General features: G+C 36.6%; 1 protein-coding gene across 4 annotated transcripts in view; it reads right to left on the bottom strand.

Annotated features, from left to right (window-relative positions):
- Positions 1–16,568, bottom strand: part of LOC110096955 (cryptochrome-1) — a 42,775-nt gene extending 26,207 nt beyond the window's left edge. The window contains exons 1-4 of one of the 4 annotated variants that reach the window (XM_020823126.1): positions 16,421–16,568; positions 16,248–16,298; positions 15,672–16,154; positions 1,822–2,043 (exon numbers count right to left, since the gene is read on the bottom strand). In XM_020823126.1, the coding sequence (XP_020678785.1) occupies positions 1,822–2,043; positions 15,672–15,987 (538 nt within the window). In that variant the 5' untranslated portion in view covers positions 15,988–16,154; positions 16,248–16,298; positions 16,421–16,568. Of the gene's footprint in view, positions 1–1,821; positions 2,044–15,671; positions 16,155–16,247 lie in introns of all 4 variants that reach the window. The other 3 variants (XM_020823127.1, XM_020823124.1, XM_020823125.1) reach the window with 3 other exon arrangements.
- Positions 16,569–19,010: the final 2,442 nt, after the last annotated feature.

Here is a 19,010-nt window from a genome sequence, read left to right as displayed (position 1 = left end):
ACGTCTTGGGTAAGATAGGAGAGAGGAGGGGAAAGGAGAGGGGCGGCTATTACCTCCTTAATTGGAGTTCCAATTGGGGAAGGAAATAATTAAAAGAGAGGGAGAGGGGGGCCGGCCAAAGGAGTGGGTAATGGGAAGGTGTCCACATACATTGAATGTGTTCACATACGTTGAATGTGGAATTGGAATCAAATCCAATTTAATTTCAGATTTGTAATAATTGGGGGAGGGGGCCTTCCTAAAATATGTTTATATCAATTAGGAAGGGTTTTGAAATTCAAATTCATTTGAATTCGAATTAAGAGATCTTTCAAATTAATAATGTGCTAAATTAGGAAATTAGTACATTTAGGAGAGCAAGGGGTGGCTGGCGGCTAGGGCTTGGAGGGGAAGGCCAGCGGCTATGGGAGGTGGTGGAGCTTGGGCTAGGTGGGGCTAGGGCCGGTTGTGTTGGGGCTTAGGGCCGGCGGTTTGGAGGGAGGAGGACGGTAGTAGCCGACGGTTTGGGGGGGGTCGGGGAAGGAGGAGGTGGCCGGTGGTTTGGAAGTAAGGAAGTGGTGGGGCTGATTTTGGGTGGAGTTGGGTGAAGCCAATGGCATAGAAGAGGAAGGGGAAGGCCTGTTAGAGGAGAGGAAGAAGATGGTGGAGGAAGAAAACCACGAGCCTGGACGCTTCCTGCGGCTGGTGGATATTTTGTTGCCCTCACCTAGGAACTTCAACTCTCACATAAGCTCACAAGCTCTCCACGAACACAAGTGGAAAAAGAAATCTCATAATAATAATCATCATCATCATCCCCTCAAAAGATGAAGATACTTTAAATAGCCAACATACAATCAAGGAAATAAAAGACAAACATGCCCCTAGGGCTTACATAGGACTACTCCCTCAAGTGATGGTACAAATGGAAAATATGCAGTAATAAACTCAATACAAACATAATAATATATCTAATATAGCTGATGACTCAAATGTAAAGCGATGTAATCGTGGTCGTAGATCGTCGGCCCCGTCTCTGGTAAACTCTCAATGGTAGGATGCCCTCATCAATGTCTCATCCAAACGGGCCTTTGATTTTACTTTACTCTGCATACACCTAACCAAACAGAAAAAGCAGTTCCCCTACATTCACTTTACAGACAATCAAACAGACTAAAGTATTTAATTTATGTTACATTTACTTTACACTGCATTCACTTTAAAGACAACCAAACATCCCCTAAAAGATATAAAACATGGCTAAGGAGATGAAAGCACGAAAAGGCAAATTGCAAGAGTGGTTAAGGTTGGCTAGCTCGAGCTAACAAGCGTGGTGCAAGCGAGGAGCATGTACAGGCCAATAAGTGCGTGAAGAGAGGAGAAGGGCTAGAGTGAACAAGCACAAGCATGTGCAAGTAGTGGTAGTAATAGCAACACAATGGCGACAAACAGTAGTGGTGGCTAGCATAGGGACATGGGAACAATAGTAAGACAAATGAAGGCTCGCATGAATAGTAGCAAGATAAGAGAGAGAAAGAGGGGGGCCTCCTGTTGAATTATGAATATGAACTTCTCAATAATATGCTAGTACTAACATTTTAGAAAGAGGGCAAACTATTGAATTTTTTACAAATTTTGGAAAGAGTTTTTTCATCAGCGGGTAAATACAAGTAATTCTACGCAAAAATCTAACAAAAGAAAAAAGCTAAAAGCTTCCTCTGCTATAAAGGACATTTTTAAGAACTCAATAAAATACTGAATGCAGCAAATTAGGAGTTGGTCTACCTCAAAAAAGCCAACAAAGCAAGTCTTAAGTGTGAAATATTGTGCATCCAAATTTACCTGAGGGTGGTACCAACTGCCACGGGGGGAGAAATGCTGCTGGTTCAGTAGGCAAGCTCAAGCACCTGTTCCAGAACTCATTAAATGTTGTAAAAGCATGCCCACTTGCATCATAAACTTCCCATGGTTCAAACAGAAGATCACCATTATAACTCTGTACTACAATTCCATGATCCACTAATTGACTTTTGACTGCATGATCTCGTACAAGTGAAACAGGATCTGACATTACCCAGCAAGCAACTCAGAATCACAGATATCAATAATACTTTAAACTGCTGCTAAAAAATGCAATCACCTATAAATCAGTGGAACACAAATCTGAAATGACCAGAATATATTTAATATTACAAAAGCAGTAAATGATCAATGAGATAGTACTTCTTCATATTCTTTAAAAAAAACACAAATCGTCAAAAATGGAAAAGAACCCTATTTCCGAAACACAAAGAAGCCAAGCAGTCAGTCATATGTTTTTTTTAATGTTAGATGCAGCATTAATGAAGGAGAAAGAAGAAATTTCAAACAGCAAAGGTAACATATTAGAGATTTACAGACTATGATTAAATTAGGTGCATTACAAGTAAAAATAAGAGGATGTTTGTTAATGATTAAGATATCAAGTAATGATGAAAAACTTTGAAAATTTATTAAACAGATATCTGAAAGAAAGAATTATTTAAGAACAGCATAATGAGCAAAGTAATGTGGTATATTATAGCTTGATCCAAAAAAATGGTGAAGTGGATTACCTATAGAAAAGATGTAAAAAATAAAGTTTTAGATCCGGATGATATATCCATTGACATATGAAAGTTATGGGAATTCCGCAAAAGTTTGGGTAATAAATCTAATCAATAAAAATGTAAAGACTAAGAGGGTGCAAATTAGATCAAACATTTTAGTACCAATATTTAAGAACAAAGTACATGTTCAAGAGCATAGTAATAATTAAAGAATCAAATTAATAAGTCATACAATAAAGTTATTATAGCGAGTAATAGAGATTAGAGCATACTTATAGCTTTAAAAAATTGTATCAAAAGGAAGCAAGATTTTATCGCTGATCAATATAGCAAAAAGAAAGTGACAATTCAAGAGTGAGCAAGTCCAAGTCACTAACAATCAATGGGGTGATTGAGAAAAAACGGTTGTCTGGGCCAAAGTTGCAAGATATAGCAATCTCTATTACAAGATTCATTCTAAAGTAAAGTATCCTTGTATCATCTCACCTCCCAATACTTTCATGGATAATTTGCCTATAACTAGAACTCTTTTAACGATGTAATTATAAGATCTAACATAAACAACTACAAATTACATAGGATACTCATAGATTCAAGAAATTTAGTGGGTATAGCTTTCTTTGGTGCATTCAAAAATTAAATGTTGATGAGAGTAAGTTGAGACCTATGGGTGACGTCCTAGCAGGTTTTTCTAGGAGCATCATGAGCCCAGGTAGTAAACCTGAATGAATCTTACTCAGCCAATCAAATTTACATTGTTCAAAGCTCCTTTGGCATAAATACAATCTTCGATCAAACACTAAACTCATTATGAGTTCTGTTGTCCACTTGTCGTCTCATCGTAAAGTTCTGAACGCCAACAGAAATTGCCACAATGAAAGGAGTTATGATGCAGTCAATTGATTCACTCATTGATTCCATGATGGGGTATCTCATGCTAAGCTTCATAGATGTTTTATTGAGATATCATAAAAGAAAGATGCACTCATCCGATTAGTAAAAGACAACTTCTATGATTGTAGATGCAACACATTATTACATTGTTATATTGTTTGACCTGAGAATGTTGAACTAACTTGTCATCGGTTAACGGATAATGTTTTCATATTTCATAAGGGCAGAAATGTTAAATTCTACGTTGATGACTTATTGTTGAAGAGTAAGTCGAGTGTCCAAAAAATTGAAAGACTGACAAGAAATATTTGACACTCTAAAAATTAGGGCTGTCAAAATCGGGTCACAGGTCAGGTTCGGGTCTAACCCAAAATTGACCCGACACTATTCGACCCGACCCAAACCCGACCCATTTTTTTGCAAACGGGTCTATTTTCCTAACTCGAACCTGACCGGCTTTGGATATGTTTTACTAATTTTTTTTTATTTAATTCGATTTATTAAAACCTAAATCAAATTAAGGCAAGATTTACTTCAATCAATTTAAAATAAATAAAGCTTAATTTAATTTGGGCAACAATGTTTATTATTTTTTAGAAATATCATTTACTTATTTCATAACAATCTTTTAAAAACCTCCTAAATTAATTAAAAACAGGTCAAACCAGGTTGATTTCGGGTTTCTGAGTCAACCCGAACCCGACCCGGTTTTACAAACGGGCCGAAATCCCTAACCCGAACCCGAAATTTTTGGGTTGGGTTCGGGTCGGGTCAAATATTGACACCCCTACTAAAAATTTATTATAATGCTTATAATGACAAGTTGTATCGAAACATGCTTGAGAAAATTCCTCAATTTTAAAATCTAACCAAGAGGAACTAAGACAAACTCTAACAAAATCAAGGTAGTCTTAGAGACAACTCCTCCCAAGTCTCCTAAAGAAGTGTAGAAGCCAAAAAGAAGGTTGACAATCACAAGTCAGTATATTTTTCAATACGGGAAAATGTGTCACATTCTTTATAGCTTTAAAGGAGCCTATAGGGTTCAATTGGACTCTCGAGTGTGATGAGTCATTTGATAAATTGAAGAAATATTTGGCGGCTTCAACCTAATAAGAAGCCCTCGCCATAGTGAGTTGTTGCTTCTTTATCTTGGGATTGAAGACTTGATGGTTATCTTAGTGAAAGTTAGTGAGGAATGATAGATTTCGGTTTGCTACACAAGTCGGACTTTAACGACCATGACCATGAAAATAAATTATCCTTTGATAGTTTGATGCAAAAATTGGTCCAAGCATTGGTGCACACATCAAAGTGATTGTGGCTTTTTCTTTAAGCTCGCAATATAATAGTGACCAGCCTTTTAAAGTAATTTTATGAAAATCCAAGCTTTTAAAGAGGTTGATCAAGTGGTCCTTCGAGCTCAACGAGCACACGCTCCTATATATGACAAGGACTATGGTGAAAGCTCCAGTTTTCAAATATTTTAAGTTTGCTTTAGTACGTAAACTCAAGAGAAGCAAGATTCAAATGAAGATTATTTGAAAATGTAAAGTGATAAGAGTCTTCAGCATCGATAGTTGTGAAGTTGGAGAGACATTGTAGAGCCTTGAGCCCATCATTCTAAGTAAAGCACTCTTACTCAAGTTTTAAGACAAATTATCAAGTCAAGTACAAAGTGTTGATTGAACTAGGCTTCATAGTCGGTTTGGTAGCATGCAATGCGTGGGTCTTCATTGACTCAAAAAGAACAATAAATCATAAACTTGAAAGCAATGCAACAAAATAAGTTCAAAACTCAATACCTTGCCAAACTCAAGGGTGAAATTTGTCAAATTCAAAAAAATATACATACAACACACTGCTAACAACATATGGGTAATTGCTCGCCCCTTCTGTTGAAAAGCGGGAAGATTTGAGGATAAAGCAAGCTGAAGATTTGATGAGCCCCCATCTATATCGCTCTCTCTAAAAGAAAGATAAGTTCCAAGTTTGAAGCTAAAAACCTTAAGAAAGTAGCATCAAGATTCTTTCTATCAAATAGGGGGCTCTTTTGAATATATTACTAGAAAATAAATCTAGAATGCCTAAATTTTGACAACAACAACAATCAAGCCTTTGTCCCACTACGTGGGGTCAGCTACATGAATCCTTTTTCGTCATTGTGTCCTGTTAAAAGTCAAATTCTCATTTAAATCTAATAAAGAAAGATCATTTTTAATATTTTCTAACTAAGTCTTTTTAGGTCTACCTCTACCTTTCTTAAGATAACTCAAATCTAATACCTCAACTTTCCTAACCATCGGAAGGCCTCCGTTTAATGTGATCAAACCATCTAAGGTGACTCTCTCTAATCTTATCTTCCACTGGAGCTACTCCAACCTAAATTTTGACAAACAACAAAAAAAAATTTAAGAAATTTGTAATGAATAATGTGGAAGTCATTAGACTTGGCGAACACTTTCAAAGAAAAATTCTTCACAAATGTTGCTTTTGGCCGACATTAAGAAAGGATGTTGAGCTATTCGCAATTAGAAGTAAGAGTTTTCAAGTCTATCGACCTACTCTGTTTTAATTTATTTAGAAGCTCCATCTTACCACTTCATCAGCACTTCACAATCACTCAAATACATAATCCATTTCCTCCAGCACTTGAGAAATATCAATACTTGTTCCTACTTATTTACCCGTCCACCAGGTGAATAGAAGTAATGATAATGTTAAAAGCAACAGCGATGTTATAAATTTATTTGGTCCACCATCCTTTGTAGATTTGAACTTCCAATAGCTGCAAATAATAGAGCCTAGTTAATCAGCTGGAAGTTACAGGACTTCCATCAAGAAAATGAAGTCATTTTAAATTATGCTCTTGTAAGTCGTTCCAGACTGATGGGTGAACAAAAGGCGACCCTTAATGTTTTGAAAAAGAAGCTCAAATAAAAGAAGGGAATTTGTAGCAAGAAATAACCAACAGTTTTAAGGGCCACACAACTACTTCAAAAATGACCTTCAAGCCACCATATTCACTAACGTTTAGCTTTAACATTGTATTATTTAAACACATTCAACTTTCCAAAACAATTTGACCAACAATGTGACTCAATTCCAATCAAATAATTCAATGGAAGTAGCAAAATGTTGAGGGCTTGGAGATAATTTTGAACTTTTATAAGTGAAAAGACCAACAGTTGAAAGATGACAGGGTAAAATAAAGTGTTGACTAGCGAAGTTCTCTAATTTATATGTTCAACCAAAGGAATTTAGACTCAAGGGCATAGTTATACAAAACCGGAATGCAACGGGATGCCCAAAATGAGTTTTCAAGTTAACACCCAATTAGGATGGGACATTCATTATAGAAGTTGTGATCAAAGGATCAAACCAAGAGTTTATCGTCTTAAATAAAGGGAAGGCGCTGAGTTCCCAAAAAACTAAGAATATTGTAGATCTTACGAAGTTTTTTGCACAAATCTATGCAGGCCAAAATTTTGTATTTCTTTATAAGAATGAACAAAAATAACCTAAATAGAAAGGTAGATGGAAGAGCCAAATTAAGGTCACGATCAACAAATTAATTAATTGGGAAATATCATTATTTGCTTTCTTATTTTTTTCTAAAATATGTTTCATTCATTACTTGAATTTGAGTTAAACTATAGGTTGGCTATTTATTTCTGATGCAGGACTACTTAGATGAGATGCATATGGGTTCATTTAGGCATTGCACAACTCTTCGATTAGAATAATTTTAGAATAAAGTTACGAGTAATTCTCAACGAAGATTCAAAACAAATAAAGAGGTAATTTGCTGTCCCCATCAATTTCTCACTGTCTTGATCAAAAGGTTACTTGACACTAGAATAATCTTATCTCGATAGGGTTTTAACCCACTTGTACAAGACTCGATTTGAACTTGCCTATGAGTTGGCCAAAAAACTTAACCAAGTTGCTTTGGCACTAGAATAGCCTTGCCTTGAAAGGATTCTGACTCACTTGAATAAGGCTATAGTTAAACGGGCTCAAAGTCCTTTACAAGGTTCCAACCCATAAGTAAACGACAAGGGAATCAATCCTGATAAAGAATTGGGGAGTTTTGACCCACATATATGAGACTTGATTGAAAATGGATTAAACCTAAGTCAGAAGAGTTTCAATCCACAAATCCAAGCAAAGAAGAAAATAAATAATGAAATTTTTCATGAGGATTCTAAACCACAATTATTCAAAAGCAAACATGATAATTTCATTGCAAAAACTAAGATGGTTGAAAAAATATCAAATTTCACAAAATCATAAAAGGACAACTTCATCGTAAGTGTCCTAAATGGGGACACTCTCAATTGCTCATTGTCACTAGACTCACGGTATATAAAAATATGAATATGGGCTAACACCAATTTCAATCATATCTCATGATCGCAATAGTAAGATCTCAGCTATACTATCCAACCCTTTGGAGGGAGCTTTTTTTTTTTTTTTTTTGAGAACCACAAGCTAAAAGGGGTTTCATAGAAAAAAGCAAAGATAAAAAATAATAATCATAAGAATATACACAAAAATAGCAATTGTAACCAAAACATATGAAAAGTTGTTACTAATAGCATGGATTCCTAGCAACTTGGCTAGAAAAAAAAAATAGCTTTCATCTCTCCTCAGTTCTAGTATCCAGGTTAAATGACTTGGAGCATCGAAAAGGCTCAACAAAGTTGCAACTGAACACTTTCGTAAATATGCTGCAAAAAAGAATATTCTCTCTCATCCTTTTGTTTTGGGATGGAACTCCAATAACACTAATATTATTTTTTCATTAGGATTGAAAAAATATGAACTACCTGATTTTCCTTAAATATTCAAACAAAAGTCTAGTAACCAAAGCATTCCATCATGTTAAAATGCATAAGCAAGGGAAAGAACTTGCAAAATAAAATTCAGCATAATTAGAGCCAAAATTTTAATAAGAGAAGGGGCATGGGGAAAAAAACTAGAGATGATTAACATGGAAGTAGATGTCAAAATTAAGGAATAAGTTGGGAAACTTATGTTTGGCCACAACCCTGAGAACAAACTTCATTGGAACCTTAGAGAGTCCTAATATGATGTCCAACTTTGTCTCGATAATGGTACTAATCAATATTGTTGTTGATACAAAACATGTGGTAAAGTCAGCAATGATGATTCCCGCCATGGTGGTTGAACTCAAGAGCTAAAAGAAAGAATTGGAGGGAATTAATGAATTTTTTTCTCTTTTTTTCTCTTTTATAAGGAGAAAAAGCCTAAGAGGTGCAAAGAAACAAGAAAGAGCAGCTATAGCTACCATTTCAAAAACAATGGGTATTTTGAATTCATCAAAAAACAATGCTCCTTCTCATGGTGGTCATTTTAAACAACATGGTAAAAGAACCAAAACAAGATAGCTCTACAAATTCCAAGGCTAGGAATAAAGAAAATTTTGAATAACTGATGTAGAACGAAAAAGGGCTTTGCTAGGGTCAAATCTCCTCTCCGAATTTTGAGAACCAATTCAGTTTCACCAAAAATCAGAGAGGAAATTCTCAGATTTTCTCTTGAGAAAATAGGGGTAGGGGAAGGAAGAGTTTCTCTTGCCAGGAGAGAGATTTCTCTCAGAAATCTAGGGGGAAATTTCAGTTTTTGTGTTTAGAGGAGAAAGACTTGAAGTAAGAAGAGCTGGGAAATCACGGGCTGCAGCTTTGGGAGGAAGAGGGCTCAATATTGTAAGGAATTTGGAGGGCTTCTAGTGGAGGAATTCCCACGTGATGGCCTTGGAAGATTTCGGCCAGCAGAGGAATTTTAATTCCCAAAATAAATTCCAACTCCAGGCTATTAACGTAGGGAGCTCTCTAGAGTAAATAAGAGGAGAGAATACCGGGATTTAATTCCGGTGATAAAAGAAACAGGATTTGCTGTGACTAGGAGAAGAAAATAGACAAAAAAAAAAAAGAGAGGCTTAATGTTAGGAAAGATTTCCTAAATTAAGCCAAAGGTGAGAGAGGGATTTATGGAGGGAAAAATTTGACCTAATGAGGGAGGCGGCAATGAAGAGGAAAAAAAAAGTGGGAAGAATTCAATCTATTTCCAAAAGTGAAATTACCCTTTTGGAAACAGATTAATCCAAGCAAGATGAGTGGAAAATTCGGTCAAGAGGGATTTGTGGGGATTTGAAATTATTTCCTAAGTGAGGGATGGGTTTAGGAAGTAATTAAAGGAGATTTAATGGGATATGGAGAGAGGGCCGGCGGCAAGCATAGACCATGGGGAGATTAATTAGAATAATTAATACTCCTTAATTTAGGTAAGCGATTTGGGAAAATTATTTCAAGTCCAATTTGAATTTCAAATTCAAATTAGATAAAAAATTGAAACTTTCCTGAAATAGATTTATTAAATAAGAAAAGATTTTGAAATTCTCAATGATTAATTTTGAATTTCAAATCTACCCACATTCAACTCAATCTAAAATAGGAAACAAGCTTGGATGGGGGAGGAGGAGAGTGGATCGGCGGCTAGGGGGATGGAGGCCGGCGGCATGGGGTCGGGCATGGGTTTGGCCGTGGGTGTTGGACGGGGAAAAAGTGGGGTTTCGGGTGAGGATAGAATCCGGCGGCCAAACGAAGATGGGGAGGAGGAAGAAGATGAATATGACTATGGGGAGCAATAAGAAGAAAAAAAACAAAGACCAAACGAAAGATAGAAGATAAAAACCGCGAGCCTTGAACTCTTCCGAAGACTGGCGGGTGATGCTTTGCCCTTCCCCAAGGGACTTCAAATCACAAGCACGGACCCATCCTGCGGCTGGTGAAACTCCGATTTCTTCCCATAGGAATCTCACTAACGCTCTCTCAAAGAACACAAGTGTGGAACACAATTTTTTTATATCAATAATCCATCTCTATTACAATAGCTTAAGGCCATATATATAGGCCACAATATAAGAAAACTCCAAAATACAAAATTGCCCCTTGGGCCACAACACTCACATAAACTAACCTAGGGGTAAAACAGGAAATACATTAGATAAGAACTAAAATTTAGAAAAAGCTCATAAATGAAGATTTAAATAATAGCCGTCGATTTACGACGCCTCCTATGATATAGATACGCCAAATCTTCGTACCGATGTCCGCATCATTCTCCCTAGGTGGGAGAATACTCGACTCCGTCGAGTTAGCATCACAACTGCTCTTGTACAACTCTGGACTGTTATTTGGAAACAATAACCCCAATGGCCTTTTTGCCAATATTTTCAAACAACACCGGTTGCCCACGAGGTCAACTTGCTTGTTGCACTTTAGCTCGCCAATTTCCTTAACCATAGTCAAGGGATCACCTTCCAAACTGTCGCACTTCTTTTCGCCTGCAGGAACTTGTTCACTCTCATAGATGGCTTCACTAGCAATAGGAGCAATATTGAGTTCTATGGATGTCACTTCCAGAGCTTCATCAATATTCTCCGTTATAGGAGTTTTAACTGGGTTAGAAAAAGCCTTTACTTCTATAGGAGTTGTAATTGAATCAATCAAATCTCTCTCGGCATTATTGGCAGTCAGCCAGTCACGTATTTCTCCTTGTCAACCAATTCATCTTCTTCTTCATGTTCTTCCTTGATCACCTTAGATTTCTCTTTGATTTGCACAGTGAGCGGGAAATTTAAAGCTTCATTGGCCTCCATCCATTTGTCCACTCTATCCACTATCTCTCTGTCTCTTAGTGCCTTCTTTCTATCTTTTGATGAAGGGGGTTTTGTATAAAACGGTGGGTTAGTCCTATCTCGCTCTAGGTTATCGAATCGTTTGATTGTTTGACAGTGGACGTCGGCTAAGTCCGCTTGATTCTCCTTGAGATGTTGACTAATGATGCCCATTTGACGTACCACCCAGTCTAAAGTCCTTCCAAGTTGATCCGAGTCCATGCTCTGATACCAAACTGATGTAGAACGAAAAAGGGCTTTGCTAGGGTCAAATCTCCTCTCCGAATTTTGAGAACCAATTCAGTTTCACCAAAAATCTGAGAGGAAATTCTTAGATTTTCTCTTGAGAAAATAGGGGTAGGGAAGGAAGAGTTTCTCTTGCCAGGAGAGAGATTTCTCTCAGAAATCTAGGGGAAATTTCAGTTTTGGTGTTTAGAGGAGAAAGACTTGAAGTAAGAAGAGCTGGGAAATCACGGGTTGCAGCTTTGGGAGGAAGAGGGCTCAATATTGTAAGAAATTTGGAGAGCTTCTAGTGGAGGAATTCCCACGTGATGGCCTTGGAAGATTTCGGCCAGCAGAGGAATTTTAATTCCCAAAATAAATTCCAACTCCATGCTGTTAACGTGGGGAGCTCTCTAGAGTAAATAAGGGGAGAGAAGAATGGGATTTAATTCCAATAATAAAAGAAACAAGATTTGCTGTGACTAGGAGAATAGACAAAAAAAAAAAAGAGAGGCTTAATGTTAGGAAAGATTTCCTAAATTAAGCCAAAGGTGAGAGGGATTTATGGAGGGAAAAATTTGAGCTAATGAGGGAGGCGGCAATGAAGAGGAAAAAAAAAAGGGGGAAGAATTCAATCTATTTCCAAAAGTGAAATTACCCTTTTGGAAACAGATTAATCCAAGCAAGATGAGTGGAAAATTCGGTCAAGAGGGATTTGTGGGGATTTGAAATTATTTCCTAAGTGAGGGATGGGTTTAGGAAGTAATTAAAGGAGATTTAATGGGATATGGAGAGAGAGAGGGCCGGCGGCAAGCATAGACCATAGGGAGATTAATTAGAATAATTAATACTCCTTAATTTAGGTAAGCGATTTGGGAAAATTATTTCAAGTCCAATTTGAATTTCAAATTCAATTTAGATAAAAAATGGAAACTTTCCTAAAATAGATTTATTAAATAAGGAAAGATTTTGAAATTCTCAATGACTAATTTTGAATTTCAAATCTACCCACATTCAACTCAATCTAAAATAGGAAACAAGCTTGGATGGGGGAGGAGGAGAGTGGATCGGCGGCTAGGGGAATGGAGGCCGGCGGCATGGGGTCGGGCATGGGTTTGGCCGTGGGTTTTGGACGGGGGAAAAAAGTGGGGTTTCGGGTAAGGTTAGAATCTGGCGGCCAAACGAAGATGGGGAGGAGAAGAAGATGAATATGACTACGAGAAGCAATAAGAAGAAACAAAAACAAAGACCAAACGAAAGATAGAAGATAAAAACCGCGAGTCTTGGACTCTTCCGAAGACTGGCGGGTGATGTTTTGCCCTTCCCCAAGGGACTTCAAATCACGAGCCCGGACCCATCCTGCGGCTAGTGAAACTCCGATTCCTTCCCATAGGAATCTCACTAACGCTCTCTCAAAGAACACAAGTGTGGAACACAATTTTTTTATATCAATAATCTATCTCTATTATAATAGCTTAAGGCCATATATATAGGCCACAACATAAGAAAACTCCAAAATACAAAATTGCCCCTTGGGCCACAACACTCACATAAACTAACCTAGGGGTAAAACAGGAAATACATTAAATAAGAACTAAAATTCAGAAGAAAAAAAAAACTCATAAATGAAGATTTAAATAATAGCCATCGATTTATAACGCCTCTTGTGATAGATGCGCCAAATCTTCGTACAGATGTCCGCATCAATAACATTAAAATCAAATTAGTCATGGCATAAAAATTAAACTTCAAAATCATTACAACAAGGCAAAAAGGAAAAGGCATAATTCTTATCTTGCCCTAATAAGACTATCGGCTCTCGCTAGAGCGCTCACGATTATCACAATATTTCCTAACAATATATGATTTAACGTTAAATTGGAGGCAAAAAAAAAGTTTAATTTGATTAAATCATCCAATCCATACCCATGATTCTAATTTCATTGATACATTAGAGCAAGCATTCACATGCCTTCAATTTCTGAAGACATTAATGTCAAGATAGCCATAAAAAGTGACCAAAGAAATCCCTTCCTCTATTCCTCGCATAGAAGTTGTAACATTAAATGTTTAACTAGAGGAAACTTGACAGTTGTGTGCTCGAGGCCAACAGGAGATGGCTATAGTAAACATGCAATAACTAGCATTATGTTATTTGACCTTCTAGAATCTTAGAATCATTTGTTCTGCCAACCTAGCCACTCCTAGATATCATACTTGAAGTCCTCAACCTTCCATAGCCTTGCTCTTATAATGAAAGTAACATCCTCAAGCTTTTCAAGTTGCTGTTTCACAAGTTAAAATTATCAAAATAAAATTTCCTATTAAATCATCTCACTTGGTCTCCTATTTGCATTGAACAAAAACTTTGACGAATGGAGCATCAAGATCTTTCATTTTAACCCTCAAAAAATAATACATCCATCTTGGTTTAGCAATCAAGAATTTTCAATCACTAGTAGTTAAATATTAGAAGCACAAAAGTTCTTATAGATCAAGAAATTCACTCTAAGACTCACTAGCTTCCCGATCTCACTACATTCATGGCTATCCGGATAAGCTCACTAGAGCGCTAGCCAGTGTTATGTTCAGAAGAGTCCAACACAATAGTGTTGCTCGAAAAAATATTTACAACTTTTAATCAAGACTCATCCTCTACGAGCTTCTTTGATGGCGTTTTCCTCTTACAAGAGGCCAAAGGAATGATGATTGAACCTTTAGCAAATATCATCTACAACTTGTATAAGAACTGAAGTTATTGTAGCAATTATCCTCATCTTTAGAATAATCTCAATGTTTGATCCTAAGGGAAAAGTGCAATTAATATTTTTGCATTCCCACTAGGGAGAAGAGGAGTATTTCCCATCATTGGGGCTATAAGACTAATGTAGGAGGAGGCTCATTAGCTACATCAGGGTGTTGGGGAAGGAGTATGGTAGATCTTCACATATGACTTGCAGAAAAGCAATCAATGGGACGTTCTTTCAAGGTGTTATTACCGAATGAAGAGAATATGATGAGCCAACGCAGCTACTGTTAGGTGTAATGAAGAATTTGTGTCCGTAAATCCTAATTTTTGAAGAAATTTTCGGGAAAAAGAGGATGATGTATACCCCAAATTCATCACAACGTAAAAGGATCAATAAGGTATTGACACTTGTCCTACAATATAAGCCATTCCACTCAAACTGAATGTCTGCTCATGGAGGCAATATCCGACTTACTAAGAAACTCCCCAACTTAATGACTAATGCATACCGAGTTCAAGGTAACCTACCAAGAGGTGTTCAACCTATCTTCTTACTTGATCTAATTTTCACTAAACAGTGCGATTATCTCGCAATCATTGCAATCAGTAATGAAATATAAAATGGCATGTTCACTTAAACTTAAGCATATTTAAGGCCAATTACTAGAAAATATATGATAAATGATAATAATTATTTATAATACAAACTTTTCATGAAAGATAAAAAGGTTATGCTACATGATACATCGCATGGTACTATGAAGAATTAGATATTGTTCGCTTGTCAGCTAATCTTACAAACCGACTATTAAAGGTTGTTCACTCAAATCACCTAGATGGTTCCCCTCTCTATAAGTATAACTACAAAAAAAAAATGAAACCTCCTTCATACCCTCTGAAGGATTATATAAAATCATTTTCTTCCATAATTTCTACTGTAATTTCTTTGTTTAAGTTCTAACTTCACTCACTATACTATTATTCTCACTTTTAATCCTCATTAAAGCAAGTAGCACCTCATCGGACTCGATCTTTCTAATCATAAGAAAAAGTTCAACCCATTGCACTCAATGACACACATGTGCACACATCAAACGAACCGTGTAACTAAATAAGAAACAGAACATAAGAATTAGAAGTCATACCTACTCATCAAGCATGGTAAGGAAAAATGAAGATTTTAGCAAGAACATAAGAATAATGCAAAGATGGATACTAAAATGACTGAAATAAAGTACTCAAGGGAACTTCAGAGCCCTTGTCTTGAAAGAATGACATTAAGAAGCTTTCACCCATCTTTTCATGTTATAGATAATCATTTACTTATCTTAAATACTCAAAAATTGAGGTGAATGGTGATTAATAACAGTCTAGCCAATGCAGTAAATTACTTATAAACTCAACAAATACAGCATCAAGGCATTGGATGATCGAATGAGCATATAACAAAATGTAGAAAACAAGGGAAACAGCACTATCTAAATCTGATGGCTTGCGGTAAAATTAAGGGGGTGACGAGAAACAGATTAAGTACCATAAAGATGATTATACACCACTCTAGTGGCTCCAATCGCATTGACACAATGAAGAAGTGCAGAGACAGTACTCTCAGCCCTAATAAACACAAGAGGCGCCCCAATAGATTTCAAAGACTGGTCAAGGTGGGCAAGTGACTGCTTCAGCCACCACCTTGAGCAACGCCCGGGATAGAATTTCCCTTCTTCGCTTGGGCACCAGATGAAAACAGGAAGAGTAACCCCATCCCTTGCCGCAGACAACAGTGCTGGGTTATCCTCAATCCTAAGGTCCCTCCTGAACCAAACAATTGTCCTACTTTGACTGTCCATCATTTACACGGCTATTTCAAGCTTTCATGTTCAACTGAAGAAAATTACACACGCCATCAAAGTATTCATAGAAATGATGTGGAGCAGCTTAACTGGGAAAACTGATACACATCAAAAGCAGCACTTTTCCCGAATCATATCTGATTTAATCAAAGATGCCCAAAACCCTACTGCATAAATAAGAATGAGACTTGATTTGATCAGATCCTTCGACGAATGCCAACTTCAAAATAAAAGCAAACATAAAGTTCAAGAGAATATACCTTGGGGTGGAAAGGTGGAGTGAAATAAGAGATCAAACTTCCCACCTAGACCTGGGAGAATAAGTTCATTACACTTCGAAGAAGCTATTAAACCAACTTTTCAGCTTTTCTTGCTTTATTTAACCCTAAATCCTATCCAGTACCCAGATGGTAAAGTTGGGAACTTCACTCACGTTGACCAAAAAGAACCCATTGGCAAAGACCACTTGAGCGCAATTTAACTATCGTGCAACCTCCATGAGTTCAGTTTATACACAATGTTCGATCTTTTCCTCCTTCCCGGCTTCCTTCTGGCTTTTGCCCCCATTGAGCCTAATGAACGGCAAATTATTGGGTCAGGTGACCGAACGCAGAGATAGATTCGGATAATAATAAAATATTATTTTAAAATTAGCGCAACTAAAGCGACGGTCCCCTCAAAGGCATGGAATTTGAGCACTGATTGATGAGGGGCATGGAATTTGAGCACTGATTGATATGGTGGTTGACAGAGACGGCGTAGTAGAGCGGATTGGAAAATAACGGCCGTGATTGTCCCACTTCAGTGCGGCCGTGAGATCAGTGCCATCGGAAGGAGAAAGACCTTGTCAGCACAGATTTATCTTTAGGTACAATCAGCGCAAAGATGCCACCACGGCACCACCTAAACCCTAAGTTGTTACCTACTCTGAGAAGTAGACATCAATATTCCTGGGAATTTTTATTTTATTCAGTGAACGTACGCTCCTCTACGTTCGATTTTAGATCAAAACAGTGCAATACTGAGTACCGAGTTGTACCGAGTTTTTTCAAAAAACTCGGTATTTTGCTGTTTTGGTCTAAAACCGAACGTAGAGGAACGTACGTTCACTGGATGTAATAAAAGTTCCAATGGCTGTTTGGTATGGGATTTACAACGGGATTTAAGTCGGATTTACGCTAAATCTAGTTTGTGGAGGCGTTAAATCCAGGGATTCCGTACGATTTACGGATTTAAATTTAGGATTTGTAAATTCGAGGGGTAGTCAGATTTAACGGGATTTATTCAAAGAGCGCGCAAAAGGGAGAAAGTTACCTTCACAGCCAGCGAGCTCCCGTTCTTGCTTCTGATCAAAATGTTGTAACTTCCAATCCAGATTGACGAGAAAGTCGTCGCAGGAGCGAAGTCGAACAGCCACGAAGGAGCCGCAGAAGCGACGCGTGCAATCTATACACCTGCAAAGCAACAAAGCCGAACAGCAATGACGAAAAGAGAAGATGAAAGGCAAACCATAGACGCCTCTAAAAGTTATTATTGATTAACTTAATTAATATAATTTAAATTTTAGGCATCTCCAACCGAAAATCTTATGGGCTATTTTTAGGAGTAAAAATGATTAAAAAGTAATTAGGCTATTAAGTATCATTTTTTCAAATTTTAAAAATAGGTATAATCCTCCATTTTAACGGGCGATTATGTGTTAAGTCATAATCACCCATTTGACGGGCGGTTTTGGCATGTCTTGATTTTTTTTAAGTAAAATTTAAATGTGTGAGTTATCTTTGTCCAAAAATTTAAAAAAAAAAATAGTTTTAAATTGTTTAGGTTACGTGATATAATTAATAATTAATGCATTAAAAATTACTAATTAATGATAGAAGTTGTAAAGTGAATATTTCATTTAATTTCTTCTGAAATTATAAATTGTGCATTGATAAAATAATCCAGTATAATTTTTGTAGCGCATCTTCAGAGATAATTTAAAAAAAAAAATCAAATCTGGTGTTTTTTTTTTAATATTTGTATGTACTAATTTTGAATATTGGAACCCTCTTTTTTAAAAATATATTTAAAAACATAGGATCTTAATATTGTCAGAATTATTTTGCAATGACAATTGATTCAGCTTCCAATGACACATCACATCATATGAGCTGTAAAGTTTTATGGTCAATTCAAGTTCTATTGAGTTTTTTGACTGCTAGTGTTTGTTGAATATTATTAATCTCAGCTATATAAATGGTGAATGATAGACACAATGAATATAGTTGTTGAGTTATTGTTTGAGTTATTCAAAATGTTTTGGTCATGTATGAAGAAGATTACAGACGTCCTCAACAAAGAAAAGTTCAATAATGCAAGCCAATGAATGCATACTTGCATAGCACAAGCCGGTGATAGTCTGTTAGAGTATAAGGCTAATAAGAATGAGATATTTAGGTGTTGTGTACATGAATGGTCGAAAGACGAGGATGATTGCCTATGAGATATGCACGTCGAGTTAATTAGGGTAAAACTTTATAAGACAAGAGAATTCTTAAATGCTGCCAGTTGGAAATCTCTTCAAATTAAATTCTGAGAAGTTAATGGTCATAATGTCAGCCCTTATTTCTTACAGATGCGATACCATGAGATAAAACGCCATAGAAATAGTGGGCATTCCTCGCCTGATATTGACTATAGCCATCTTGATATTGAGAATGTAATTTTATATAGTGATTGGTCTCCGCGGAAAGATAAATTTATTATGGATTTCTATAAAGAGCGGATAAACGAGGTCTTACCTGATGGTAACCTTAGAGAGTTCTTCAATGTTGACGACTAGCAAGACCTTCAGTATGAGTTCAAGTTCAAGCAGAAATGTTGTCCAACTCAGACACAACTACAGTCACGTTTTCATATGTTGATTAGGAAATATGAAAGTTATGTAGTCTTATAAATGTTATGTACGCAAAAATATTTTATTTTTTATCACTCTATTTTTCTTGTTTAGTAGGAAGCATTTCTAAGTGTTTTTCTTTGTT

The sequence above is a fragment of the Dendrobium catenatum genome, unplaced genomic scaffold, assembly GCF_001605985.2.
Source record: "Dendrobium catenatum unplaced genomic scaffold, ASM160598v2 fragScaff_scaffold_334, whole genome shotgun sequence".
In the NCBI taxonomy this organism is placed as follows: Eukaryota; Viridiplantae; Streptophyta; class Magnoliopsida; order Asparagales; family Orchidaceae; genus Dendrobium; species Dendrobium catenatum.
The sequence above is the reverse complement of the archived record's forward strand: the minus strand, read 5'-3'. Positions and strand labels throughout refer to the sequence as shown.